We start from the raw sequence: 25806 nt of genomic DNA, 5'->3' as shown, positions 1-25806 counted from the left end.
GCCGCCCGGGGCCGGGCCGGGCATGGCGGCGCGGCGCGGCCGTTGCGACCGTTGCTGCGGGTAACGGCCGCCCGCGCGGCGCCTCCCCGCGGCGGGAAACGCCGGCCCGGCGGGACTGTGCGCTTTACAGACATACATACAAACATATATATGTATATAGAATAAGCGGTGTGGTGCTGTCGCTCCGTGGTAACAAAGCTTAAAATCGCACCTCCTAGAACCTGCCAGTTTTATTGACTCAGAGTCAACGTTCTTTATGTCCTTTTTACTGAAAGGAAACCTTAGTTATGTGTTTTATTTATATGTATTTATTYTCCCATTGATGGAAGGCCCATTTCGGGCCATACCCTGTTTTCCTGTCAGCATCGTAATTCCCTGTAGCCGCTGGTAGCAGAACGGGCAGGTCCCCGAGCCGAGGGGAAGGGGCAACGCCGGCGTGTGTCCGAGTGCTGCGGGTGGGAGAGAGCCCCTGCGCTTACACCCTTCTCCTCTGCAGCACTGCTTGTGCAGTTTCTTAGTTCATAGCCAGTACACGGGGTTTTTTCCCCCCAAACAGCCACCCTGAGTGACGTTATATTACTGCTTTTTAGCAGGAAAAACCTGTGTGAAATATTCCTAATTTGGAGAAAAATATGCTGATTCTCCAGGAAAGGTTTCATATCCTAATGTTGTAAGGGCAAGCCAAAATAGTATATTTGAAAGTGATCAGGGGAAGATATTCCTCTGGTTTATATTACAGGTTGCAGCTTGTGAGCAGGCATTTCTACAGTTTCCTTCTGTTTTAATCAGTACGCTTTGCAGCTTGGTCCCCCAGGTATAAAGAAAAGAATAAAAGAAACATTGCTTTTAAAATGCGAACACCAAACTAATCCACCTGCAATAAATTAACCTGATGCACACATATTAAGTTTGGAACCGAAAGAAAAAAAAAAAAAAAAAAAACTATTTAGATGTGCCAAGAAATAGGGAGGCTTGAGATGGATTGGGTTGCGTAACAAACCAGCGATTCCAAACTTAATGTGTGCATCAGGTTAATTTATTGCGGGTGGATTCGCTTGGTGTAGTGTTTCTTTGGGACAGAAGTCTATTTGAAACTCTATGGGAAGTGGTGTTTTGAGGTATTTTAAAAGATGGCAAAGTAATATAACTTAGGGGTATTCAGATACACATTCTGAGCAAAATGGCAGAGTATGGGGTGCTTTTTTTTTTGTTAACAATTTTTTTTTCCTTCTAGTCCAAGAAAAAAGGACTAAGCTTTGAAGAGAAGAGAGCTCGCATGATGGAGATCTTTTTTGAAACAGTGAGTAACGTTTTTATAATTATCCTCACTTTATATCCAGTAGGAAAAAATGGTGCTAAAAGGAGATTAACTACAAATACAAGTGAGTTGGGTGTATTGTGCTTTTCACTGATGCACTGTGTCATTAATGCATAAATTATAAATAATTGTTGATTTACGTAGCTTTGGGTCGTATGGCTGGTCCCCTGACGAAGCAGTGCAGTGAGGATGCTCTTACCCGACTCCCTCTTTGGGAACTGGGCACATRCTCTCTGATTTTGAGAGCTACAGGAGGAACAGCCAGGCCTCGGGAATGATCTTCTTGCACTTGATGGGAGGAAGAAGAAATCAAAGTGTCAGAAGAGCAAAGATGAGAGCAGACCTGAGTGAGGGCAATGAGGAGAAGAGAAACCTGGAGATTGAGGGCAGCACTGCCATTGCATCGGTGGCATAGGAAACACAAGATATTTCACCTCTTTGTTAAAACAAAAAATCATTGTGCCGTTCAAATGCTTGAGCAACGCAGTGCACCTGGTGCTGGCAATCTGGCCTTGGCTCCTCCTGTCCTGTAGGGCTTACAGGCTAACTTCAGAGAAGAGATAGTGAATAACACAGACAAGAAGAGGGCTTGCTACTGTAATATGTTTTTTAAAAAAAATACTCATATTCATCTAATAATCTTGAAACATCTGCAGCACATTTCCCTAGGAAAACATAAGCATACATTGTATAWCCTGCTTGCTTTTGTTGGTGTTGATTTATTAGAAAACCACTGAGGCTTAGTTGATGCCGTGTCTTGGAGCTGAAGTGTCTTTTATGTTTTGCACAGAAAGACGTGTTCCAGCTGAAGGATATAGAGAAGATTGCTCCAAAAGAAAAAGGGATTAGTAAGTGTTCACTAAATGTATATATCTTGAGCTATTAATCATTTTTTTCAGACAAGTCATACTGTGTAAATTTTCCTGGTTTCGATTCTAGGCTTGTGATCATAATAATAACTGGAAAAAAAAAATAGCTAGAGAGTAGGATCAACCAAAAGTTCCTGGGATACTTTGGTCATGTTTGTCATTTACATTGGACAACGTGGCCAAAGTGGGAGGTTACTAAAATTGACAGCTAAATCTGAATTAACCACTGCAATGTGGGATGGGATTTCCCATAGGTCCTGAGATGCCTGAATTCCAGTGACTTTCCTGCCATGAAAACCATGATGTATTAACTCAGCTAATGAACAGTGGGTTTAAATGCCTGCCTGTAGTGTCACAAATATCTTCCAATGCTAGTCCAGATGTACACAGCCCATGTTTTGTTGAGTTTTCCCAACAGAATGGCTAAACAGCTGTACACAGAAAGGGTTTGTCTCTGCAGCCAAAGCCTCCCTGATGAGAGCCATTGGTTTTGGATTAAGTCCAGGATGATCTGTCTTATGCTGCTGGGTTGTTTTTATGTGTTCCTCGTTCTGCTCCTGTGCTCATTAACAAAAGRGGGTAGAAGTGTAACATTTATATAGTTGCCACTGTCCAAGATGAGCATATCTTGGTGACGCTGGGAATGGATGAAGAAGGTCTGTGGAAAAAAGTGACAGACATACAAATTGCACAGCAGTGCTTTACAGCTATGTCAGCACCCAGCAGAGGCACTAACAGGCATCTACACAGATGTGATGCTGTCTCGATTGATTTGTCAAAATTCTTACTTCATATGTTTAATTGCAACTGCAAAACAGCACATATAAGCAATGGAAGTTCATATTTAAAAATCTGCAATTACAAAATTTCTAAAACGGTTAATATATTTGATGCTGCTAAGCCCAAGTTCATCCAGTCCCTGTATGTGGAGGGATTTAGACACCCATCCTAAGCTCCAGTTATTTTAAAAAGAAGAGCTTTAGTCTGAGGAAGTGCCCCTGCTACTGGCATCTAGCATTTGGTTTCCAAAAGATGGGGCGTTCCAGATTTCTCCCTGATCTAGAGCAGTTCCTCTGAAAACAAGGATCTAGTTTAGATCCTTTGACCTTCAATTGCAGGACCTCTTTAGACCTGCATTTGAAGGTCAGACACTAAAAGCTGTGAATAAGCTAAAAAGTATTCATACCTGCAGCATTTTCCACTGCTGAACAGAAATCATTTTCTAGCAGATGCATGGTATCATTCATCATTTAGAAAAAGAATGCACGATTATTTTAGTGAAGGTTTTGATCCTTCTGACTGAAGACAACTTTTTGTGCTTGAACTGAAGATAATCACATGTACCAACCGTCCCTCTGAGTTTGCAGACAGATGGCTTTAGTGTGTCTGCTGCTGTCTAATGCTTTGATAGGCATTATAAAGTGAAATGCAATTACATGCCTAATTAAGGAATTAAAAGCTGATAAGTGTTAGGGTTAAGGTTGTAGGGCAACTTCTTATGTGTCCTCTCAGAAGGATGTTACGGTATCATACTGTAATGTGTATGTATATTTTGTGATCATTCTGAGTTATTTTATGAGCATCTGGTACCAGACTGTATAGAATGGCAGCCTTCATGCATAAACTACTGATTTCAAAGGAATTCATTCTTTCAAGTGAAATATTAGGCATGGTGTCTTCTTGAAATCTTCCAGCTAGCTGRCAAAAGAGTGAAATATTCATACAGATGATTGTAGGTGTTGTCTTACAGTGTTATTGTTCTCCCTAGTTGAGGTCCTACGCAGTTCTAATTTGATATTTTTGCTTTTATTAGCATCCATGTCAGTGAAGGAGATTCTGCAAAGCTTAGTGGATGATGGCATGGTGGACACTGACAGAATTGGAACTTCCAACTATTTCTGGGCCTTTCCAAGTAAGGCTCTTCATGCCAGGAAGCGTAAACTGGAAGAACTGCAGGCTCAGGTAAATCTCTCTTGTAAATATTTGGTTACCTGATTGGGCTTCTTTTTTTTTCTTATAAGTCTTGTCAAATAGTTTCATATAGACTTGGTTAATACTGTGTTGTCTTATAGACAACCTTTGTGTGGACTCAGACTCCTTTACCACCTTTGTGTGGACTCAGATGTGTCCAGACAAAAGAAACTTCCTCTTTACCTGAATGAGCTTGTAGCATTTGCAGATATGGACTGACAGCTTGGCACGATTGGACTTAAAGCCGGTATTATTGCCTGGAAGTATACGCTGGTTTAGCCCTGACTTTAGCACAGCTTAGCCCTTTGCACTGCCTTGGAATTGGGTTTCCCAGTAAAGTTATTCACACAAGTTTTAGACAAGGCTACTTATTCTGCCAGAGCGTAAATACTAACTGAGCATCCAAAAGAATGAATACATGCCAAAATTGCAGCCCTTTTCACCAAGCACTCTGTCGTGTTATCACTGTCTTGATGAATGCAGATGATTTGCTCTTGGGACGCCTTCAATTTTTAGTTGTACTGAAAGCTGTAGCTAGATAATTGAATGAAAGAATTGATCTGTGTTGTCTTTGCCTTTGGGCCCTGTCCCACCACGGATTTTAGAGCTAATTTATCAGAAAAGGCTCTGGCATACACTGATGGAAATCTTCCTTGGAATGCCTTACAGAAGCTCCATCATCAGGATCCAGGGGTTGTCTACAAACATATGTTGTACTGCTTTAGATGTACTGTTACATTGTTAAGCATAATGCCATATACTGTTATGCTATTAGAGTAGGCATGCAGTTATTATAATGCTGGTTCCTGGTTATTTCTCTCCAAAAATGAATTAYATTGATACAAGCAGTTTCGTGCTACTCAGACTGTTGCAGTTGAAAGAAAAAGGGGTTGTTACTAGACCCCGTTTGCAAACCAAGGCCTRCTTCTAACATATGGGCTCGTTTTAGTTCATGAGTCCTTAAAAATGCTATATTTGTTGCTGTGCATTTCTAAGGAGAATGAAGTGTTTCAGCATTCCAGGAAGAAAGCTTTTCACTAGTCAAAGCGAACTTTTGTGCTGGCACAGCAGAAGGGTGCCATTTTCAAACAAATAGCTCTGTGAATCATCTTTTACAAGACAATAAAAGTTTCTGTCTATGATTATGAGTTTGCCTTAGCTGCATGCAGTGTTTGTGCTCCTGATGTGTTTCTGCAGCCCGCCAGCAAACATCCCCATGCCTCCTGTGCGAGCACGTGAGGCGGAGGGCCGGGGCAAGCCGCGCCACTTGGCCAGCCCTCCTAAACCTTGTTCTTCAGCCACCGAAAACCAGCAGCAAACCTCTGCCCTTAAAGCAAGGCTTTACAAAGCTAGCAGCTTGGTCCATGGGGCAGCCAGCACAGAGGTGGTTGGAGGGTGGAGGTGCTAGCTAGTGAACCGACATACACGGCAAATCGCTTAGGATTGCAGTGCTGCTGTCTAGCCCAAGGCCACTATTTGTATTTCTTCCTGTTTTTCTGAAGAAGATGGACAACAAGCATCTCTACTGGTGTATTGTCTTTTCTGCTGCATTTTTTTTTTCTCCAAGAGGTCACCGAGAAAGTTAAGTAGATTTTCATGGATATTGTGTTAGATTTGTCTTGCGGTGGCATGGCTGACTTTAAATGTCTCTGCCTTCTGCCAGATGCTTTTGCTCAAGCTCTTGGTCATGCTTCTGCACTTGTGAATTGGATTACTGGAAAGTAGATGGTGTTGGTAGCTTGACAGCAGATTGTTTTGCAGGTCACATTCACAGTCGCATCAGTACAGCTGTGGGCTGGTGGAATTGGAGCAGGGGGTGCGTTGACGTGTAGTGTTTAAACAAGCTTTATTACTGGAGAGGTTTTTGATGGAACTTGATCTTTGTTGAGAGAATGGAGGAAACCTTACTCAGGGACTTTTTTTTTTTTTTTTTTAAGAATAGGTGAAGGAATGCGGTTTTATTCTTTATCAGACTTTCCTGGCAGTGGATTTCCAAAGTCTGGAATTACAGATGTTCAATCTTGTTTTGACATTTTGACAAAATGAGTTGTTTATTCTTGTTGTAATAATACTGGAAGCTCAGGGCTCTTATTAAACTAACACAGAATTTGGCATATGCAGTGTAAGCAGAAAGATAATCTTTTATGGATCACTCTGCTGCCCCTTTTTGATTGCATAGCGCACATAAAATGAGGGAACAAGGTATCAGTGGCTCCAGCATGCTCATCAGGCGTGTTCAGCCTCAGTCAAAGCTGGTAATATGGTATATACAACTAGCCTCTCTATCTTGCATACAATTATATCTATTATACTTCTATACAGTTATATACAATTAGCTCTCTGTATTATATGCAGTTTGGGGGTTGCTGTGATGTATGTATTGCTATGGAGTGCATGTGGATTTGAAGGATATYACCTGCTGAAGGAGAGGACATAACTGCAGCCTGGAAGCCTGGCAGCTTTCAGGTAGAGGGAAGGCAACGGTGCGTCAGCTGAGGAGGGAAAGGTTGACTTTCTCATGCAGCTATACTGTAAACAGATTCGGCTGAGATTTTCTTTCATTTCTTTATGGTAGCTTTGGTAAAATGTTCTTATTAATGACTTTGGTGAAATACTCGTAACTGCATTTTCTTTTTCAGGTAAGTTAAATAAAGACTGGCTTGCTTGCATTTTGCTTTACTGGGGGTTGAATTAAGGATGGTTTTAAAGTAACTGGATGRCAGTGAGGTCTTTTTCCATCCAAGGGACTGACAGGTCTACAGACCCAAGACCTGCAGAACACATGAGGGCCCATTTCTGAAAGCACAGTGTCCTCCACAAATAGCAGTAACTGAAGGGGTGGCCACTTGAGTGGTGCAGGACAGATTGAGTGCCAGAGCTATCGCGCTTAAGGAAGGCAGAAGGGTCTTTCTGTCRTGTTTGGTGACGCTGAAGGCTCTGCCATTCAGTATGACTGGGATATGTGCCTGAACCATAGGGTCACAGGCGATTATCACCACATGTCTTTGGCAGACAGGGATTTGAAATGCCAAGTCTTCCAAGGAAATCCGGAGGAGGTGGTGTCATCCTGACAATATGCCTCAGCGTTGCCATGGTTAGTGTCACTATTGACAGAACTCAGTAGCTTGGGGAAGTAACCATTTCCCTAGCCTGGTTTGGGATGTGGTTCCTTTCACTCTTCATTTCTCTTTGCTGCTCTGTTATTAACTGGTGCATGTATCTCTGTTTCCCGTGACATCACTTTTTGCGGGTTATTCGCCTGTGTTCTTAGGCTCTGCAAGAGAAAGTTGACAGCAAACGGTACTGGTGCTGCCCTGCTTCAGCAATTGAGACTCAAAGGTGTCATCTTTTGCTGTGACAAAGATTGAATCTTTCTCAGAACCTTCTCAGGGCAGGGCACAGATGTCCCTCTTGTGCAGTTACTGAGCTGCCTTCAAGAATCAGCTGAGCAACAGAAACTTGAGAAGCTTTTCTGACATCTTTTCTCTCCCACTAAGCTTTGCGTTGGGCCAGTATAAGTTAAGATGGAAGGGATAAGTTGATGTTTCATTCCTTAAATCCCTGCCCTAGGGTTGGTAAGAGGAGGGATTTTCACTTCCCATGACTCATATATTGAGCCTGGGGCGGAATTTAGGAGTCAGTAGACCAAACTCAGTTTTGGCAGCTATTAAATAAAAGAAAATAAAGTTCTCCAGGAATGAACTTGTTGAAATACAGAGATTTYACATGTAGCAAATTGATGGTACTTAGGAACATTGAAACATTAAAAGAGGAATGATCTATTAAAATAAAAAAGACACCCGTCCTCAAGGAATGCTATATTAGGAAATGCTTTTATTGGGAAAGCACATTGTTTGAAAATAGTTAATGGAAAAAAATAATCATATTGGTGAGTAATCTGGCTTGAAGCTTCCTGGTTGGGTCTGACATCTCAACTAAAAAGAGAAGACCTTATTTGTACAGAATGCATTCAGTATATCTTGAGTTTTAACTACCAGAGAGTTCTTTCGAGCTGCAGCTTGATTTATTGGTATCCCTTTGGGCAGATAGTGTGTTCCTGAAATACTGTGCGTGGATTATTGCGTGGAGAGTTGCAGCACAGAGGCCGCTCGGGAGCGCTGACGGAAGCAAAGGGAAAGGGCTGCGCTCTGYGGTGCTCCAGCCGGAGCAGCCTCCGCCTTGGTCTGATTGACTCGCTGAATTGCCAGCGTATCCACACGCAGCGCTCGGATTGATTCCTGATTATGAGAGATCAAAGATGGTTGGTTTGAAGTAACTGGTACCGAACGGAGCTCCCGCTGTGCGGGATGCCATGTTCAATGAGAGAGGGAAACAGTGCTGCCCTGGGGGCTGTGCCCGGTGCCGTTCGCAGCCGTCTGCACCGTGAAATGACAGATTGGTTAAGGTTGGGAGGGACCTTCAGGGATCATCTAGTCCAACCCCCCTGCACACACAGGGTCCCCAGGAGCRCCTAGAGGGTCCCACGAGGCCCTGGCACAGCACGGCAGGAGCCGGCCCCGCTGCACCGAGAGCAGGCTGCTTAATTGTCAGGAATGGGGTTTGCAGGTCGGCATCAGCTGAATGGCTGCRGTAATTAAGCACCGCAATAAGTTTAATTTTAGTAAATTAAAAAAAGTATTTTTAAAATACTTCTTTATGGACTCTAAAGGACGTGTTCACAAAGCACAGAACTTAGGTGCATGAATCTTAAGCTTTGTTGTTATCTTCAGCTTTTGCTGAAATCACTTATAGAAAAGCTTAGGACTGTATTTTTAATATGACTTTTATGCATGCTGAGATTTTTATGTAGCGTAGCTCTAGAATTGTCCTCTAAAGCCAGAGGTACTTCTGCAACTCATGTATGCAGCTTATGTCAGGAACTGTTTGTTTAGGGTTTTTTTTTTTTAAATGTATAGTCACAATTTAGTTTTATTAGATCAAGAAAAAGTCACTTGCTTGTCTGTTTCCAGGAAAAGAGTCTAATTGCCGAGGCGGTTTCTTTTTAATGCCCACTACAACATCAGTGCAGGATCCCAGCGTGCAGGCTGAGCAGTTATGGTAGTCTCCCCATGCCTGTGCTGGCCTTCTCTTTTTCCTTCAGTTTCGAGGGCATCTAATTTAGCTTTTGACTCTTTCATGTTCCTCTTCCTTGGAGTGGCCTGGCAGTGTGGATAATCAGCAGCCCGGGACCTGCTGYGTGATTCCCTTCCCTTCTGGCTCTCTTTGCTCCTCTCTCTTAAATAGCGAGGGCTCTCCCAGCAGAGGCAATTAGAGCGGCTCCTCCCTCCTGCAGCCTGCAGGCTTTTGCAGCCCTGTGTGTTCTCTTGGAAGTCAGAGGGAGGCACGTAGGGAAGTGGCCAAGGGGGAGCTGGTGCGGTGCGCCTGGCCGCCTTTCTTCCCGCCGCCCGGCGGGAGCCGCAGCGGTAGGAACTACCCCGAAAGCAGGCGGCCRAGAGCTGCTGTCACTGAAACCCTGTGGACATGGTGACGGTGGTTGTTGACCCTCTAAACAGTTTTCCCTGGATCAATCTCCTGGAAAACGCTGAAGATGCTTTTCTTTCAAGCAGCCCAGGTTTTCCTGTTACCCCTTTGCATCTTGCATTTTTAAAGAGCTAATGTCTTCAAATGATTCCGAATTTAGTAAGCCCTAAAATGTCAAGCAGAGAATAGTCTTCTAATGCTGTAACTTATTAAAGCCTTCTGGAATTATGTTTAATGGCATGCTGCAAAGCTCTGCGGGGAATGCTTAGTTACTGCTGTCATGGCAGACTTCTTCTAAAAATATGGTGCTCTGGAGGCTTCTGTTCGAATTAAACAGCCTCCTAATTCTGTGTTCATTAGTAGGAATTCATGCTTTCACTTTTACTAGCTGTTAATATGTAACTAGATTAATGGCAACTGTGAAATGCAGTTTTTCTTTCCTGACTTCTTGATGAGCATAAGCTAAAACTCATTTAAGAGCAAGCTTTCTTGTTTGTTTGTTTGCTTTAAATTAGTTTCTGTAGTTACTGTCAGAATTATAAACCAGACTGGAAGGAAGAATCCTGCTTTGTTAAAAAGAATGTGCTTTTGTTGTGTCCTCATAATTATATTCGTTCCGGTAACTTGCAGGAGTAGTAGCTGCTTTTCCTAACAGCGTGTTTTAATCTGTGGAACTGTGAGTCTTTCCAGGTGATGGCATCTCTCGGTTAGCTCTCCTTTTCAGAGCATRTGGTTGCAACTGGCTGCTGGCTCAAATACCTTGCTGACCCCTGACACTTGAACCAAGCTCGTGACCCGAACGCAAGGAATGCAAAGCAACGGGGCAGGGGAAAAGAGCGCTCTAAGCTCCACAAGTCTACAGGATGGGGTGCGGATGCAGCCCTTGGCCCTGGAGCCCCGCCGTGGCCCCGGGCAGGCAGGGCGGGTGGCAGCTCCTGCTCAGAGTCTTGGCTGGATGCCCGGTCCCGCCGGGGCTCGCGCTTAGGGGACAACCTSTGCTGGCTGCCGGGGGACAGGGCAGTGCTGCCTCTCAGAGCTCAGGTGCTCTCTTGTCGTCCTGTCTACCTCAGGCTTGGACATGCCCTTGAAAATCTTGTTTTTCGGTGGTATTGAACCATTGTTCAATGGTATCGAACAATTGCTATTGAATACCTTGTGGTTCCTTTCAAAAGTCTCCTGTTGGTATCTGGAGTTGGAAACGCCTTGGTTGGCTGGGCATTAATTGCACATTTATCCTTTATGCCAATGTCGTGGTTTTTAAGGCTGTTGTCTCAAACTAAGCTCTGAAGTTTCAAAGATCTATTTTACTGATTCTTTTTTATTTCACTGATAATATAACAGGGTATAATTCAGCATTTTTTAAGTCTTTGAAATACCATTTCCCCCTACCCCCCCTTTTTTTTTTCTTTTTTTTTTTTTTTCTTTTTTTTTTTAAGCCTTTAGGCACGACTTGTGCTCAGGGAATATCAGATGGGTATTTGTTTTAACCTGGGGTTGCCTGTTATCCCTGAGGGCATTGTCAGTAAAGGCCCAGATGGTTAGGGCTGCGATCTTTAAAAACCCTTCAGGATTTTTTTTTTTTTTGCCTTTTCTTTCACTTTTTTTTTCCCACGGAAAATGTTTTTCAGTATTCTTCCTGCTTTGTGCAGACATAGTAAGTAGCACCTTAGACTTTGTACTTATAATAAACATACTGACAGCCAGCATCCTTCATGTCCAGATACTGAAATTTTCTATAGCTTCGTCACTTCTGTGGGTGCCTTTTGTCTCTCTCAGATTTTCTTTTTAGCTGCTTGCATTTGTGGAGCAGGACTGAAGAATGAGGTGTTTTTGCCTTTTTCCCCCCCCTTCTCCTTCCAGGTCGATTTGGCATAGCTGGTATCTGAGTAGGCAGCCATCTGTCCCTCAGGTCGTGCCAATTAAACCGACTCTGAAAGCAGCTTTTCTTCAGCCTGCACAACCTTTTCTTTCACCTTTTGTCTATTAGAGTTTGGCCTGGAGTTGATATTTTCAGTTGCATAACTACTGCTTACTAAAAGGTATTGCAAGCAAATTGTGCAAAACCCAAAAGCTTGCAGCAAAACATCTTTTTTAAGTAAGCTGTAGTTAACAACTGTGACAGTTATAATAAGAGGGGAGAATAACTTTATAATGTAAGCAGAAGGGTTCATTCTACACATATACTTTCTTAGAAGAAGTGGAGGAAACAATGAAAGGTTTGTACGTGGCTGTGAGCGCCTCGTTTCTTTCTTCTCGGCGCTGGGCACGTTCTCTTTCCTTTATTCAGAAGCAATTACGGCAAGGAGGACATGTCTCGTGCTCAGGGTGATCTTTTGAGAGCAGAGCCATGCCTAATCTGCCATGCGATGTTTCTTTCTTGCCGTAATGTATTAGCATGCTAAAGAGAGCAGAACTGTAGCCCGAAATTTAATTTGGAAACAYGGAACGTGGTTGCTGGGAAAATTGAAAACATTTGTTCTTGTTGCAATGGCTGGAATACAGTTGGTATCGTGAGGGTGAACGTGTTTGTGGGAGGGGCAAGCAATTCCCTGTTATTCCTAGGAATCCTCTTGCAAAACATGTAAATGCTCTTTATGAGCTTGAGTTTCCCATCTTTTTCCCTTTTTTTTTTTTTTTGTTTGTTGATCACTGTCAGAAATTGGAAATGAAAATGAAAGAAAAAACACTCATTATCTCTGTAATGATTATTTAAAAATATGCAACTTGCACCCTGGCAGAAATATTTCCATGATATTTTGGAGCAAGTATGATTCCATTACAAGCATCAGCCTTTAATTTTGAATACAAATAAAACTCATTTGGAGGTTTAGGCTCTCCCTTTTCTCTAGCAAATTGTATATATTGCCCCTCCTCTGGCAAGTATTTGAACTGTTTCTTTCAAAGATTGCATTAAGATCATTAGAAATGAGCTAATGTCTTTTTGGTATCATTTGTGCCATGCATAAAGAGAAGAGAGTTCTTGTCTAGAGCATTGCCCCAGCATACCTATAAGGGAGTGCATAGGAGACAAAAGCCCTGAGCGCACATGTGCGATGGGCCCCAGCTCCTCCTCTTCCTCTCTTTCTGCACTGCTGCTCTTCTCTTCTGCAGTGTTTCCTTGCCATAAAATCTCACTGTCTGTTCCTCACTTTGGCTTAAAACAAGCTCTTCTGTTTGCACCCCGCCTCTTGTTCAGGCAGGCGTTCCCTCAACATCTTCCCTCTCCCAGTTGCTTCCCGCGTACCCTTTCTAAAGGCCAGCAAACATCATTCCTTCCTGGTTTCCTGTTGCATTTTCCTAAAAAATCCTGTATGTATTTTTTCCTATTTTGGCTACATTTTCTTTAAAATCCAGAAAAAAAATGCCTCAAAATACTTTTCCACGCCTTCTATCTATTCCATTTAATTTTTTTTTCCAGTAGTCAATAGAATTTAACAGGGCAGCAATATACCAATTTACTGCGAATGCCATCCTGAAGCTCTTGAATTGCATTTGTTTAAGCTGAAAGGAAACAAGCCCCCTGCCTGTGGCCTGCAACAAAGCACAGAGCGCTTCAAACCCAAAGTAAATAATCTCACCAAGTTATGAACGATTAAAAATGGATGGCTGGAATTCTTCTGTAGTGCCACAGTGAGTGACGCTCACAAGAGCATTAGTTTTTAATACCATTTTTGGTTGAGTGTTTTGCCTGAGAGAAAAGCGAGCATGGGATATCTGCCGTGAAGACCCTAATGACAGTGGGATGGCAGCAGTGATTGCTCTTGGTGGCCGCTGTACGAGGCCTTGGTTTGATTCTTGTCCACTGTACACACTGGGCCCCGGCCTTGCGTCCCTTACACCAGTTTTGCAGATATTGTAATAGGGGAGGATGACAGGCTGCGTGTTTGGTGGTGCACTGGTGGTTACAGTGGTTGAAAAAGAAACCAGGAGAAATACGGCCAACAAAAGCTTTTAACTGGAGAGTAAGAAACCAATAGCGCAGAATGAGAACTGTATCAGGCAGATTTTGAGAAAATAAAGGGGTATCTAATTGAAATCTGTGGTTGCTCTGTGCCAAAGTTAAAACATGAACGTTCCTCTCCCAAAGTACATCACCTTATTACCAAAGTGGGACCCCAGGAATAATGCTTGCCTGATACACCTTATAAATCACCTGTGTACATCTACCTGGCATCCTTTGATGCAGAGCAGACCCTGAGGCCTGTGTTGGAGCTGATGGTTAGCAGCAGCACGTGGCCCTGAACACACAAGAACTGCTGCCAAGTTGTATGGCTGAGCACTGCAGGGCCTTTGCACGGGGAGTATGAGCATCCCTTGGGGAACTTGGGACTGAGTTAGTCTAGGCTGGCCCTGCAGATAGTTGAGTATAGGGGTCTATAAATTTAAATCAACTCTTTCCCAGCTCTTCTCTTTCATAGATGCTAGTTACTTACCGATCAGTCTGCCCTCTTCCTCTGTTTTGTGAACGCTGAAAATCCCCTTTGAAGACTTTTTATTTGTTTATTTTAATTATTTAGTCTCCCTCCTTCACTGAATAGTTTTCTGCTCTACAGCATTTTTCCCGATTTCTTCTACCTTGCCTTTATTATTCATATGTTGAATCTGAGGCTCTGCTTGAACAGGCAGGCTGGAGGCATGCAACTTCCTAGTGCAGTGGAATCTCTCCCTCCTTGTTCTCCACGTCTGAAGAGCTACACTTGAGGCAGAAGGTTGTTCATGTGGCAGACCAAACACCTCCCGTAAGGAACACGGACAGAAGGCAGTAGTAGCTTTTCCTCCAGATCARTCCCGCAGCTACTGGCAGAAGTCAGATTTCTGTCAGGATAGTTAAATTTTCTTGAGCATTATCTGCCAGTTCTCTTGGAAACTGGCTTGAGATTGCTCAAAGAATTAAAATCTTCCATCTGCTGCCATATTTACTCGCTATCAGGCTTTCGTATAGCCACTGAGTGGGAAGGTGAGTCACTGTGTTTGGCCAGATGTGATCCTCTGCTGTCATAGCCGTGCAGCACATGCAGACTCTGTTTTTATTCTTTACACGTCACTTGCTGTTTGCTCTGTTATGTCCAGGATCATCTGTCTTCACCCTTCCTCCATCTGACTCCTTGCTGACTCTCTTTCCTTCTGCCATGTACATCTTCAGCTGCATTCCTACCTCTTCATCCAAGCCTTCTTGCTTCTCCCAGTCTCCTGGATTCCTCACTTGAACCATGCATTTTCATCATATGTTGACTTTCTTAAGTATCTTCTCTTCACTTTCTACTATTCTTTTCCTTATCATCGTCTCATTTCTTGTTGCAACTTTTAAAAAATATATGAAGAGCCATAAGCTGTGTGGGCTTTTCCTTGTTTTTATAAAGAGGAAAACCTTTCATTTTATCATTGTGAAGGCAGAATTAAAAAAAAAAAAAAAAACCCATAAATGAAAATCTTTGAGAGCAGAAAGCAAATCTTCTGAAGAAAATTGTATAAAAATAATCTGTGCTTTTAGACAAAGAAGAACTTCTAACCTTGTGGCATGTTATGCAGGTCAGAACCCAGTCTTGGCAAGCGGGTTTCTAGTTCTTGGTCATCGTTACTGCCTCTTTCATGATTAAATGTTATGAAATGTAGAGACCCAAGAAGACCAAAAAAATAGTAAGCTGCCTTTTTGGGAGACATTCTCCCAACCCAGAAACCAGCTCTTTCTTGTAAGGTCCTTTTGTGTCTTCATCTCAAAAAATGCAGAAATGTTCCTCAAGTGCCTTATGAATACCAAAAATGGACCAAGTGACAACTTCATGGCCACTCTGTTATACAAGGTGCTGTCTTCCCCTTTGTGCACGTGGTCTGTGTACCTGCAATGGAGCTACAAAGACGATCAGGGCACTGGAACATCTGTCCTGGGAGGAGAGGCTGAGAGCTGGGCCCGTTCAGCCTGAAGAAGAGAAGGCTGAGGGGTAATCCCACCAGTGCGAATAAATACCTGAAGGGAGGGTGGCAGGAGGATGAGGCCTGGCTCTTTTCAGTGGTGGCCAGAACAGGACAAGAAGAAACGGCCACAAACTGAAGCACGAGAGGTTTGGGCTGAATGTGAGGAAAAACTTCTTTCCTGTGAGGATAACCAGAGCCCTGGAACAGGCTGCCYGGAGAGGTTGTGGAGTCTGCTCCTCTGGAGATGCTCAAAACCCGCCCGTGCCACGTGCTCTAGGGGACCTTCCTTGAGCAGGGGGTTGGACTAGGTGATCCCCAAAGGTCCCTTCCAACYTCAACTGTTCTTTGATTCTGTGAAATCAGCTTCCTGGCTTCCCTTCTGTGGGTTTTGTTCCAGCAAAGACTCTTTGTTCAGAGGTCCTGAATGGTTTGTACTGCAGTATTTATCTGCCTTGGTCTTCATAAACTACAAACTACAGCCTAATCGCTTGTCCTCTTCTGAACTGCAGACTTGGTGAGGCGTAATATGGGGACTAACACACTTAATTTTATAAGAATTTGTGGAAAAACTCGGAAAGAGTACTGTTTAACTGTCCACCAAAATTAAGATGTTGGTATACTGCAAGCCACATACCGAAACCCACACTGCCTCTCTRGTTACTTTAATTGAAAGCAGTGAGTAAACAGCTGAACGTATTTTCCCCAAAYCATATAAGCCTTACAGTTAGTGTAATCCCTATATAAATTGAGGAAAAAGTTAAACATTCCTTTGGAAAGGAGAACAACCTGCCTAATGTACTCACATGCAGTTGGGCTGGCACTTAATCCATATCCAGCATCAAGTTTCTTTTTTACCTTTAAGTATATAAATACTATTTAATTTCTTCTTTCATTGGTTTCAGTTGTATTCACTAGTTTCCAAACTTAATAGATTTTTTTTTTTTTTTTGCATTCTCATTCATCTAATTTAATATTTCAAGATATTTTGKCTAATGCTGAGTATTCGGTCCCTGAGGAAGGGCGAGTGAGTYATACATCCTGCTCAGCTTAAGGGTTTCCAGAGTGCCTCTGGAAGGCTCCCAGCTGAGCAACAAGGGCTGGCTCGAGGCTGATAAAGCTGGGGGTCAGGTTAATGGGGRGAGATCTCTCCTGATAAGCGATTGCTGCTGCAGTAACAGGAAAATGCGGAGCATGTTCACACCAAACCTGAGAAATGCGACTTCCCYCCGTGACATTCCTCAACCTCAGCCCCAAGGAAAGAAAAGTCTGTGCCTTAGCAGTGTGGGCACAGCCCAGGAAAGAGGACTGGGGCTTTGCACGTCTTTCAGCTGTGGGTGTTTCTGTTCACTAGAGTGCCCAAAGGATTGGGGCAAACCAGRGTCAGGGAAGGATCAGCAGCCAAAGAGGTGACTTTTGTGTCCCTGCTTCCATTCAATAAAGGAGCAGCTATGGAAGAGATTATGGAGCTGGCCAAGGACCACAAGAAATCGTCCCACCCAAAGCCTCCACGTTATGGAGACCTTTGCATAGAAATGCTTGGCTGTGGTGTGAAACCGGAGCTGGCTCCTGTGCTGATTGTGTAGAGTATAACAAGGTTGTGTGCCATGCAAGTGAGACTGTTCTAGCCTGGAACTTGTTTCCTGGAATTCTTTTCTGTGGGTTAGCACCTTAGACGTAGCCTGGGTTTTACACTTGTTTTTTGTTTGTTTCTRTTAGAGAGTTATTTATAAATGTATGCACTTAGAAGTATACATATTTAAATATATTTCTATACAGACCTTTATAGGTATAATTAGCACTAAAATAGTTTGATTTTTTTTCTTTTGTTTYCCCTCACAGTTTGCTGAAGGCACTCAGAAGAAGGAGGCTTTGCAGAAAAACATTGAGAAATCCAAAATCGGACGTGAGGATACTGTAAGTTGGATTTGAGGTTGGCTCGTTCTAAGAAATAGGGCTACAGGCACCAATAGTTTTTAAATGTTAACTTAGTTGCTGGAAGGCCATTAGAACTTCCAAGTATTGGTTATAAGAATATATAACCAATATAACCAATATAACCAATACTTCCAAGTATTGGTTATAAGAATAGGGAAGAAAAAAAAAATATTCCCAGAAGTTAGATTATTTATGTCTTAGTTATGCACTAATGAGTAAAAAGATGCCATCTGTCTGCTTCATGGCTGAGAAAATGTGTGACTGCCTGAAATTTGTTAATCTTTCTTCCCTTTTCCTATTTAGAGATCTCTTAAAACTTAAAGCTACTCACRGAATTATACCCAAGTTGCTGATGGTTGTTAAACTGCCAGATCTACTGGCTGCAAACTTAAATGTTGGGGCATTATTTTTTTGGACTTACTTATGATCTAAATTTCTGATTTATTATTCCAAGCAGCCAAATAAGCTTTGTGTTTTCTGTATGCTGAAAGTGTTAAAATAACACTGCAAAATAATATTTAGTCTTCACATTTAACCTACATATGCAGCGCCATTAATTTAGAAATATTTCATGAGGTATCCTAAATAATTGATCAGTTTTAGTCTAAGACTGATTTATACATTGAGTAAATAAGTGCCTGAGCACAGGTGGCAAGAAGTTTTCAGATGAAAAGAAATTTTGAGGGGAAARTGTCATGTCTCAGAATCCAAAATATGCTTTAGAAATGCTGTGTATTTGTCCACAGTCAGTGAATCTCCGGCAGGTTTCTCATGCAGCTCTGCTTGTCAGGTTTCCAAATGACCTGGAGTTAGAGACTCTGGGTGTCTCTACCACGTTGCCTGCCTGAGTTAGCAGGCAGCAGGTGAGAATCCCCTCGTGGCTGATGCTTCCAGTAGTTTAGTTCTTAATTTTACAYGAGTCTGGGAAAATCCAGCTCCTGGCGCAGGGCTCTGGGCAACCAGCTTTCGCCCCACAGAGCCTGTGATTTGGAATCTGCGTTTCCAGACTATGTCAAATCCAGACTATTGGCTGGAGGACTGGGAATATGAAAGCTTAAAAACCAAAACCCTCAGGATGCTTTGGAGAGTGACGGGAAGGCCAACAAATTCTTGCTGTGTTTTTAGGCTGTCCCTGTCAAGCCAGGCACGAGTGCTTTGACCATCCCAAATTTCAGCCAGTTACAGTGCTTGGCTGTAAATGCAGGCTCCATTAGAAATCTGTGCAGAGTTCACTGTGAGAGTGCTCACGTTGGGTCAGCTGTCTATGGATTTCTATTGATCAATAGAGTATTTGAGGTAAWACTCTCCCTATCACACACTGTCTTGTTTGGATTACCATGTTGAATTTATTCTTGAGGCTACTGCTCTTAAATGGTGTGGAACAAAGGAGGAAAATCATTTCAGAGGGCAATAGTTATAGAGTTAGTATCCAGATATTTGGAAGTGTGAATATTGGGTTTTTTTATTGTTGGGTTTTTTTTTTTTTTGGTAATTCTGTCTTCAGTTACAAGACTAATATTCTTAAATATGCTTTAACATTTAAGTCCCACAATGAAAACATTTCAGTCCAACAATGAAGAAATCTCTTCCAAGCTTGTTAAACCACACAGTTTAAACATTGTAGAAAATTGTTCTTTGTTTTGGCCTAGATTTTTCTTCCATTTTATATTTGTTATCTTCTAGTGTCGTTTGGCTTTGTGCATAAAACATTCACTGACAGAAAGCCGTAGTGAAAACATTTTTTAAATTTATACCTTTTTGCTTTTTGAAAAATGTTCTGCATAATAATTGTTGTTTTCTTTCTTTCTTGTTTGTTTGTTTTTAATGTATCTCCCAATGTGCTCTGAACCGTCAGCCTGAACGTGCAGCTCTAATAGAGGAACTTGCAGCTCTCCGGCAGAAGAAAGAGCAGCTAAAGGCAGAGATAGACAAATACAGAGAATGTGATCCAGATGTTGTTGAAGAAATGCGTAAGTTATATATTGTTGGAAGGGAACTCTTTCATAAAATAATGCCTGCACTGCTTTAGCTTTAAATCTGGTATGCAGAGATAAGCCAAAGAGTAGGTTCTTTTCCTTTTAAAGCTGTGAGCAGTACAACACAGGAACACTTTCATGTTCTCTCATATTATGTGAGAGGTTTTTTTATTAACTTTCATATGCAAATAGCTAAACAGTGAGCAAACTATTTAAATTGAAATATTCTGCATTGGATTTAGTATCAGGACTGCTCTTTCTAGAACTGTATTAATTGTATAACTTGTAAGTATACCAAAACCAAGATGGGTAAGAAAAAYAATCACTCCTGGTCTATATATTCATCCGTCATAATCACAGTGTATTCCTTCCTGGCTCCTGTTTACCTTCAGTTMCAGGTGGGCAAAATAGATACCAATCTGCTTTCTTTATCCTGTCAATTTAAGTATTTCATTAATGCCACTTATTTGTTAATGCATATKTAAGTATGGTATGGCACTTAATGTTTGTATTCTCTCTGATATGCTCATTTTTAATTGGAGTCTCTGATTCTAAAGGGATACACAAGGAATAATGAGTGACTTAAGTACAAAATAGAGAACAAGGCCCTGAAACATACTTAATATTCTGATCTTTAACATGAAAAATTAGAAGTATGCATGCAATTTTATTTGATTTTCCTCAACTTTCATGTTTTATTTATTAGGCKGCTAGGTTGCTACCCAAACACACTGCATATTCAGTTGCTGTAGTGCCAAAATGCCGTTACAGACAAATGAGGAACAGGCGCAGACCTTCTTCTGAAAAGATATCTGAGGAAATCTTTGTCTCACAGTTCTTGTAAGAAGGTCTGTACTTTTGCAACCATACTGAAAGCAAGCCAAACACATAAGCAGAGCTTGTAGCACACCCCAGATTTGGACAGATATTCTTTCATTTTGTGGGGCTGTGGCAGGTTTTTTTGTYGGCCTGTTCTCTTTCTACAAGGATGTATGTGATGGTAGCCAGAGAAGAAGGGAACTCTAGAGCTGAGGTTACCSCACTGTAAATGCAGTTCTGAATGCTCTCCTGGGGACAAGCAGCAGACACATTCCAGCTGATTCCAGCTGTAAAAATGAGTGGATGCAGGCAGAAACTGAGAACAGATGAATTTCGAGGCCTAGGTGCAGTTGCTGAGCTGCCCTTGCTGCAGTGGATGAATTGAGGGGGCCTCTCTTTTGAAGTAGGCTCAAGAGGACAAATCACAGCTTGAAGAGCAGAGTAACCACATTAGCAAAAAGGCTAATAGTCAGGAAAGAGAGGAAGAAATGTAATGGTCACCTTGTTAGTATAGAAAGTTAAAATCCTTGCTCAGTGGCAGGAAAATTGACCACAGTCATTAGAAGTAAATGCAGAAAGACTGGGATTTTATACCCTCGGTTCTGCTTTGGCTGGCCCCACACTGAGCCCTCTCAACCTCAAGGCAGGTTTTTGTGGGTTGGAGGATGTCCTGGTGAGGAAGCACAGAGAAGGGAGAGGTTCTGTGTTGCTTCAGGAGAAGTGCTGCGTGACAGGAAATACCCACGTGCAGGTGGATGCTGACAGATTCCCTGTAGAGTTTAGTAGAGGATAAAAAGGATGGGGAATGCAAGCGTTTTGGAATTCAGAATGTATCCACATACTTGCAAGGCCAAAAAAACCTCCACGTGACACCAATAGTAACCCACTGCATAAGTCTAACTCTTTCTGCCCACCAGGGAGAGTTGATAGGCATCTAGTAATTTTACTGATAATTCATGTTATAGATCAGTTTGCTTGACAGCCTGAGTATGTGAATTATTCCTGAATTCTATGGGAATAATTCCATTATTCCTATAATCTCAGCTGTTGGCCAGCTTGCAAAAACAGCTCAACACCTTCAGTGTTGACTGTGAGAGTAAAACAAAGCCTAAAATAYAAGACTTCTTGTCCTTCTTTTTAATTAAAGATGTTAATTCTTACTATATTAAAACATAGTTGGGTTGCTGCTGCTTATTTTTTTTTTTCCACAACAGTGCTGTTTTGGTCACTTTGTGCCTGTGTACAGGAGAGTAATTTCAGAAAAAGATAGGAGGTGAAGTGTGTTTGATGTGGAGTGAGCGTTCATGTTTGTGGGGCTGGCTTTCAGATGCAGCCTACCAGTGCTCCTCTGTCGTGTAGTGTGTTTTTACAAGGTCTAATTACTGTTAGTTTTTGTGTCTTCTGCTTTTACCTTTAATGCAGTGATCTGAACAAGTCCAGGCAAACTGTATTCTCAGAAAGCTGCCAATTGCTGAGTGCAGCACATGCAACACAGGTGTTTTGGTGGCAAACTTTTTCTTTCTGCTCTTTGTGTTGAATCTTGCCCAGGATCTAGAAGCATAAGTGGACAAACCATGTGTATCTAGTTATCCTTTTGAAAGTTATCCTTTTGAAAGTCTTACAGGGGGATCACTACAAATCCAGTTTATAGGTAGATTATCTTCTAAAACTAAGATGGCTGTACAGAAAAATAAATGTTGGGAATAGGCTTTGCTGAATACCACGAAACATCGTGTTGTATGGAATACATACTTGGAAGTGTCTCTTTTCAGGGCTGAGAACAACATTTCCAGATGCTTCAGAAAGGCCTCATTATGATTAGTCTAAACCAGAAAAGTAAAGGGTGACAAATTGCAGTGAGGAATTATCCCAGCCTACAAACAGCATGAGATGATAGMGTTGAGTTCTATCAGTTTTTTAATTCATCATTAAGATTTTGACATTTAGTGCTGAAAGATAATGTTGATTTAACTGCTGGATTTTGTAGTTGTGTGTAGCTTTTTCTTGGGTTGGTTGCTTTTATTTAATTTTATTTATTTTTATTCTTTGGTAAATTTACCTAACAATTATCCTGCAGCTGTTKCACTAATTTTAATTTGGAAAATTATTCTGTGTAGAGATTTATTTATAATTACAGAAACTCTGTATCAAAATCTAGTTTCTAATACAGTTGTTATTTCCAAAGGGGAGACAATAGGGAAGAAAATGAAGGATTAGATGATGGTGGCTAATGGAGAGACTTTAAAATAACTTGAACTAGTTTTATTCAAAATTGTCGAAAATCCTATTATTTACAAAATGGTTTTATGGAGTTTCTGGTAGCTTTTGTAATAAAGTCTATTCTTAGGAAAACATACTAGAAGGGTTATTTAAACTGCAGACTGTCAACACTCTCAGTTAATGAACTATTAAGTAGCTATTTTTATAAATRCAGTGATTCACTTAGCAAAGTGATGTATACAAATAATTTTATGCCTAGCCTAGATCCCTCAAAGGCCAGTAAGATGCAGATCAAACCTACAGAGGGAGGGTATTTTTTCAGTTACCTCCAGCTCCAGTATGTTCAGTTTGCAATTAAGAGGATATTTTCTAGCTACCAACCATGCAATATGCACCTGGCATCTGAGAGACAAGCTGTGCTTTTCATGGTTCCTGCATCAATACCATTAACAAAAAGTGTGCAATTAGAAATTAGTCATTCTGTTGAAGTTATAATAGTGTGTCCACCCACACATATGCTAGCTTGAGAGGGTTAAATTGAGCTTTATATGGAGTGAACCAGACGCTATTGCTACACATACCAAGAAGAATAATGCACTTAAAAGCAGGCACCCATTTTTGAAGCAATCTCATCTTTCTTAGAATTGCATATTTAAYGTATTAATTTTCCCTTTCTTATGCTGTTTTTTGTTAATGGTTCAGCATTTGGAAGGCTATCAAAATACCTGTTCAAAAGCTATGTTACAAGATGGAAATAAAAGCTAAACATAACTTGGTTCCTATTTTCTTTCTAGAAATAGTSAAAGTGCTTCTGTACAAACATATTTATCCACAGCAGCAGTAAACATAGAACTTAACTCTGTTAAATAAAGGATTGGTATAAGGAGCAGACTTGCCAATGTGTACTTGATCACTGATGCCCGAAGCTCCTCAGGTAATCAGAGCCAAGCAAGAAGGCATGGAAGGTTTAATAACACTTCTGCTCCCTTCACCCCTTCAGCTTTTCATCATCTTCTGAAAATCGGGGCTGYTTGTTTGCAGTTCCCTATTGGAAACACGTGTTTGTGCTTCAGCAGACCAACCAGCTGTAGAGGAGAGGCTTGCTCGTCGGGAGGTGGTTCCTGGAGGCTGGAATGCCAAAAGGGCTCTGTTCAAATCAGGGAGTTTGAGGTCTGTACTCCAGTTGAGGGTGACCTGAGTTTCGCTGTGCAGGGAAGGTCTGTCCTGGAGGTATCAGTGTGAGCCTGCATGCGTGTTTGTATCGCAAAGCTTGCTAGCAAGAATGGGCTTCTTGCAGAGCTTGGGCTCTTTCCAGCTTGTTCTGAAATGAAACTGCAATTTAGCAGGATAAGAAAAAATATTTTTAAAAGTCATTTATCTTTTGTCACCGGAGTTTTGCTTGGATACTCATAAAAAGGCAATTGTAAGAACAAGTCTTTAGCTAACATATGTAACAYCCAGCTTAAATAAAATCAGCTACTTTGGCAAATTACTTTTTCTGGAAATTAGATTAGAAAGCTTATGAGGTTTGTTTCTTCTTTTTGTTATTTCTGTTTCTTTTGATTCTTATTTGCTCCCATTGGAATGGCAGAAAAGATGCACAGAGAGGGAGGCCAACAGGTGCAATAGATGGGAGTAACCTTACTGGCTGAGTTAGTAAGTCTTTATGGCAAAAGTTGTTGAGCTGCTTAGGAGGGGTAGATGCTTGATACATTTTGTGATGTAGGAAATGGCTACTCATGACTTCATTTATGATATTCCTTGATTTAGGAATGCTGCAGCGCCGATCCCTTTGAAAGATGCGTTTGAAAACTGCAGAAAGCAGCAGATAAGTCTGTAGATAGATTAAGAAATAAAGAAGTTTTGTGTAGAGTGGTTACTCTGCTTCTGTCAGGGTTAGACCTGCTGTGTTACTTTTGCAGAGTATCATTCACGCAGACTGCTAAAATTAGGGTTATCCTCAAAATTTTAATAGTGCTTTTTTACTGTTTTATGATATCCTTTCTGTAAAAGGAGGTCAGGAAAGGCATTGCGGATTTTTAAACTGATCTGTTCCCTTTTTTGTGCTAAGTTGCAGGACTGTCAAATCTCCTTCCTTGTCCTTGTTTTTTTAAAAAAGAAGTGTTGGCAATCTCATATGTTAGGAAAAATTCCATATGTTAGGGGATGTAGGGTGGATTTTCATTATGGATTTGTCCAGGTTAGGACCACTATCAGTGCATTGTCTTAATATAGATACCTTGTGCTGGTTTATTTAACCACAGTTATTTTGCAAGGCAAGTTGTGCCAACAGCAGGCTAATCTTTGGTTCTGCATGGTGCTATGATAAGAAAAGTAGGCAGTAATTCTTGGGGAAACTATAGTGGTCTGTCTTGAAGTGCTTTATAATTTTACTCAATTTTAATTTATAAATTTATAATTTATTAAATTTATGATTTAATAGTGAGTACCAACAAGGAGGGCTGCACTGAAGGAGTTTCACTAGGCTCTGCTGTTGGTGTGTGGCTGCTCATGAGTATTTTTGTTAATGAGATTAGCTAATGGAATAGGGGGTATGTTTTTTGATAGATTTGCAAGTGACATCTTGCAAAWGGAGGGCTACATGAGCAAAGGATGAGGTGAGGTTTCAAAGTGGAAAAAAATGCAGAAGTAGCCAGAAATAACCCCCACGTGATCCGGAGCAAGTGGTTGTGGGGGAGAGGTCTGAAAAAGGTATTGGGGGACAGTAATTTACATGCGGAACATAAGGCATTTTTGTTGTGGAAAAGGAAAATCACTGAACACCAATGAGGGGTGAATTAATGCTTCCATTGGCATTGGTAAGCGGGATTGGGATGCGGATATGGAAGCAGCACTTCAGGATGTGCATGGCCCCCTGGAGACCATTGGGAGCAGAACAGAAAGCCAAGCCAGAGGTCTAGCAACTGCACTGATGGGGAAAAGCTGCAAACACATAGGGCGCGAAGGCAGATTGCTGACTGCGGATAATTAGATAATAGTCTCGTCTATATAAAGGGCTGGGGAAGAAAAGGAAAGGAATAACCTATTGTTTGGGTTTGCGGGGGAGCAGCACAATGAGTAATAGCTGTAAATCGCAGAAAAAAAAATAGAAAATTAGTTGAGGGAAAACTGTTCTAAGGGTAGCAATAATCAAACATTGAACTAGTTTGCCCGAAAAGGTTATAAAAGCTCCCGGAAATCTTGGAAAAAAACAAGCTATAGACAGACACCTTGGAATGACACAAGTAAGGCCAGGCACGTGCTGAGCAGTGGTTACGGACTGGACGGGCTCCATGGATGCTGC

At 41.7% G+C, this 25806-nt stretch overlaps 1 protein-coding gene across 1 annotated transcript in view; it reads left to right on the top strand.

Moving 5' to 3' along the window:
• Positions 1-25806, top strand: part of MND1 (meiotic nuclear divisions 1) — a 34748-nt gene that overhangs the window by 122 nt on the left and 8820 nt on the right. The window contains exons 2-6 of the mRNA XM_026041707.1: positions 1235-1300; positions 2109-2166; positions 4001-4149; positions 17392-17466; positions 19343-19457. Coding sequence (XP_025897492.1) covers positions 1235-1300; positions 2109-2166; positions 4001-4149; positions 17392-17466; positions 19343-19457 — 463 coding nt within the window. The remainder of the gene's footprint in view (positions 1-1234; positions 1301-2108; positions 2167-4000; positions 4150-17391; positions 17467-19342; positions 19458-25806) is intronic.

Source organism: Nothoprocta perdicaria, unplaced genomic scaffold (assembly GCF_003342845.1).
Source record: "Nothoprocta perdicaria isolate Ctin4 unplaced genomic scaffold, notPer1 scaffold_29, whole genome shotgun sequence".
In the NCBI taxonomy this organism is placed as follows: Eukaryota; Metazoa; Chordata; class Aves; order Tinamiformes; family Tinamidae; genus Nothoprocta; species Nothoprocta perdicaria.
The sequence above is the reverse complement of the archived record's forward strand: the minus strand, read 5'-3'. Positions and strand labels throughout refer to the sequence as shown.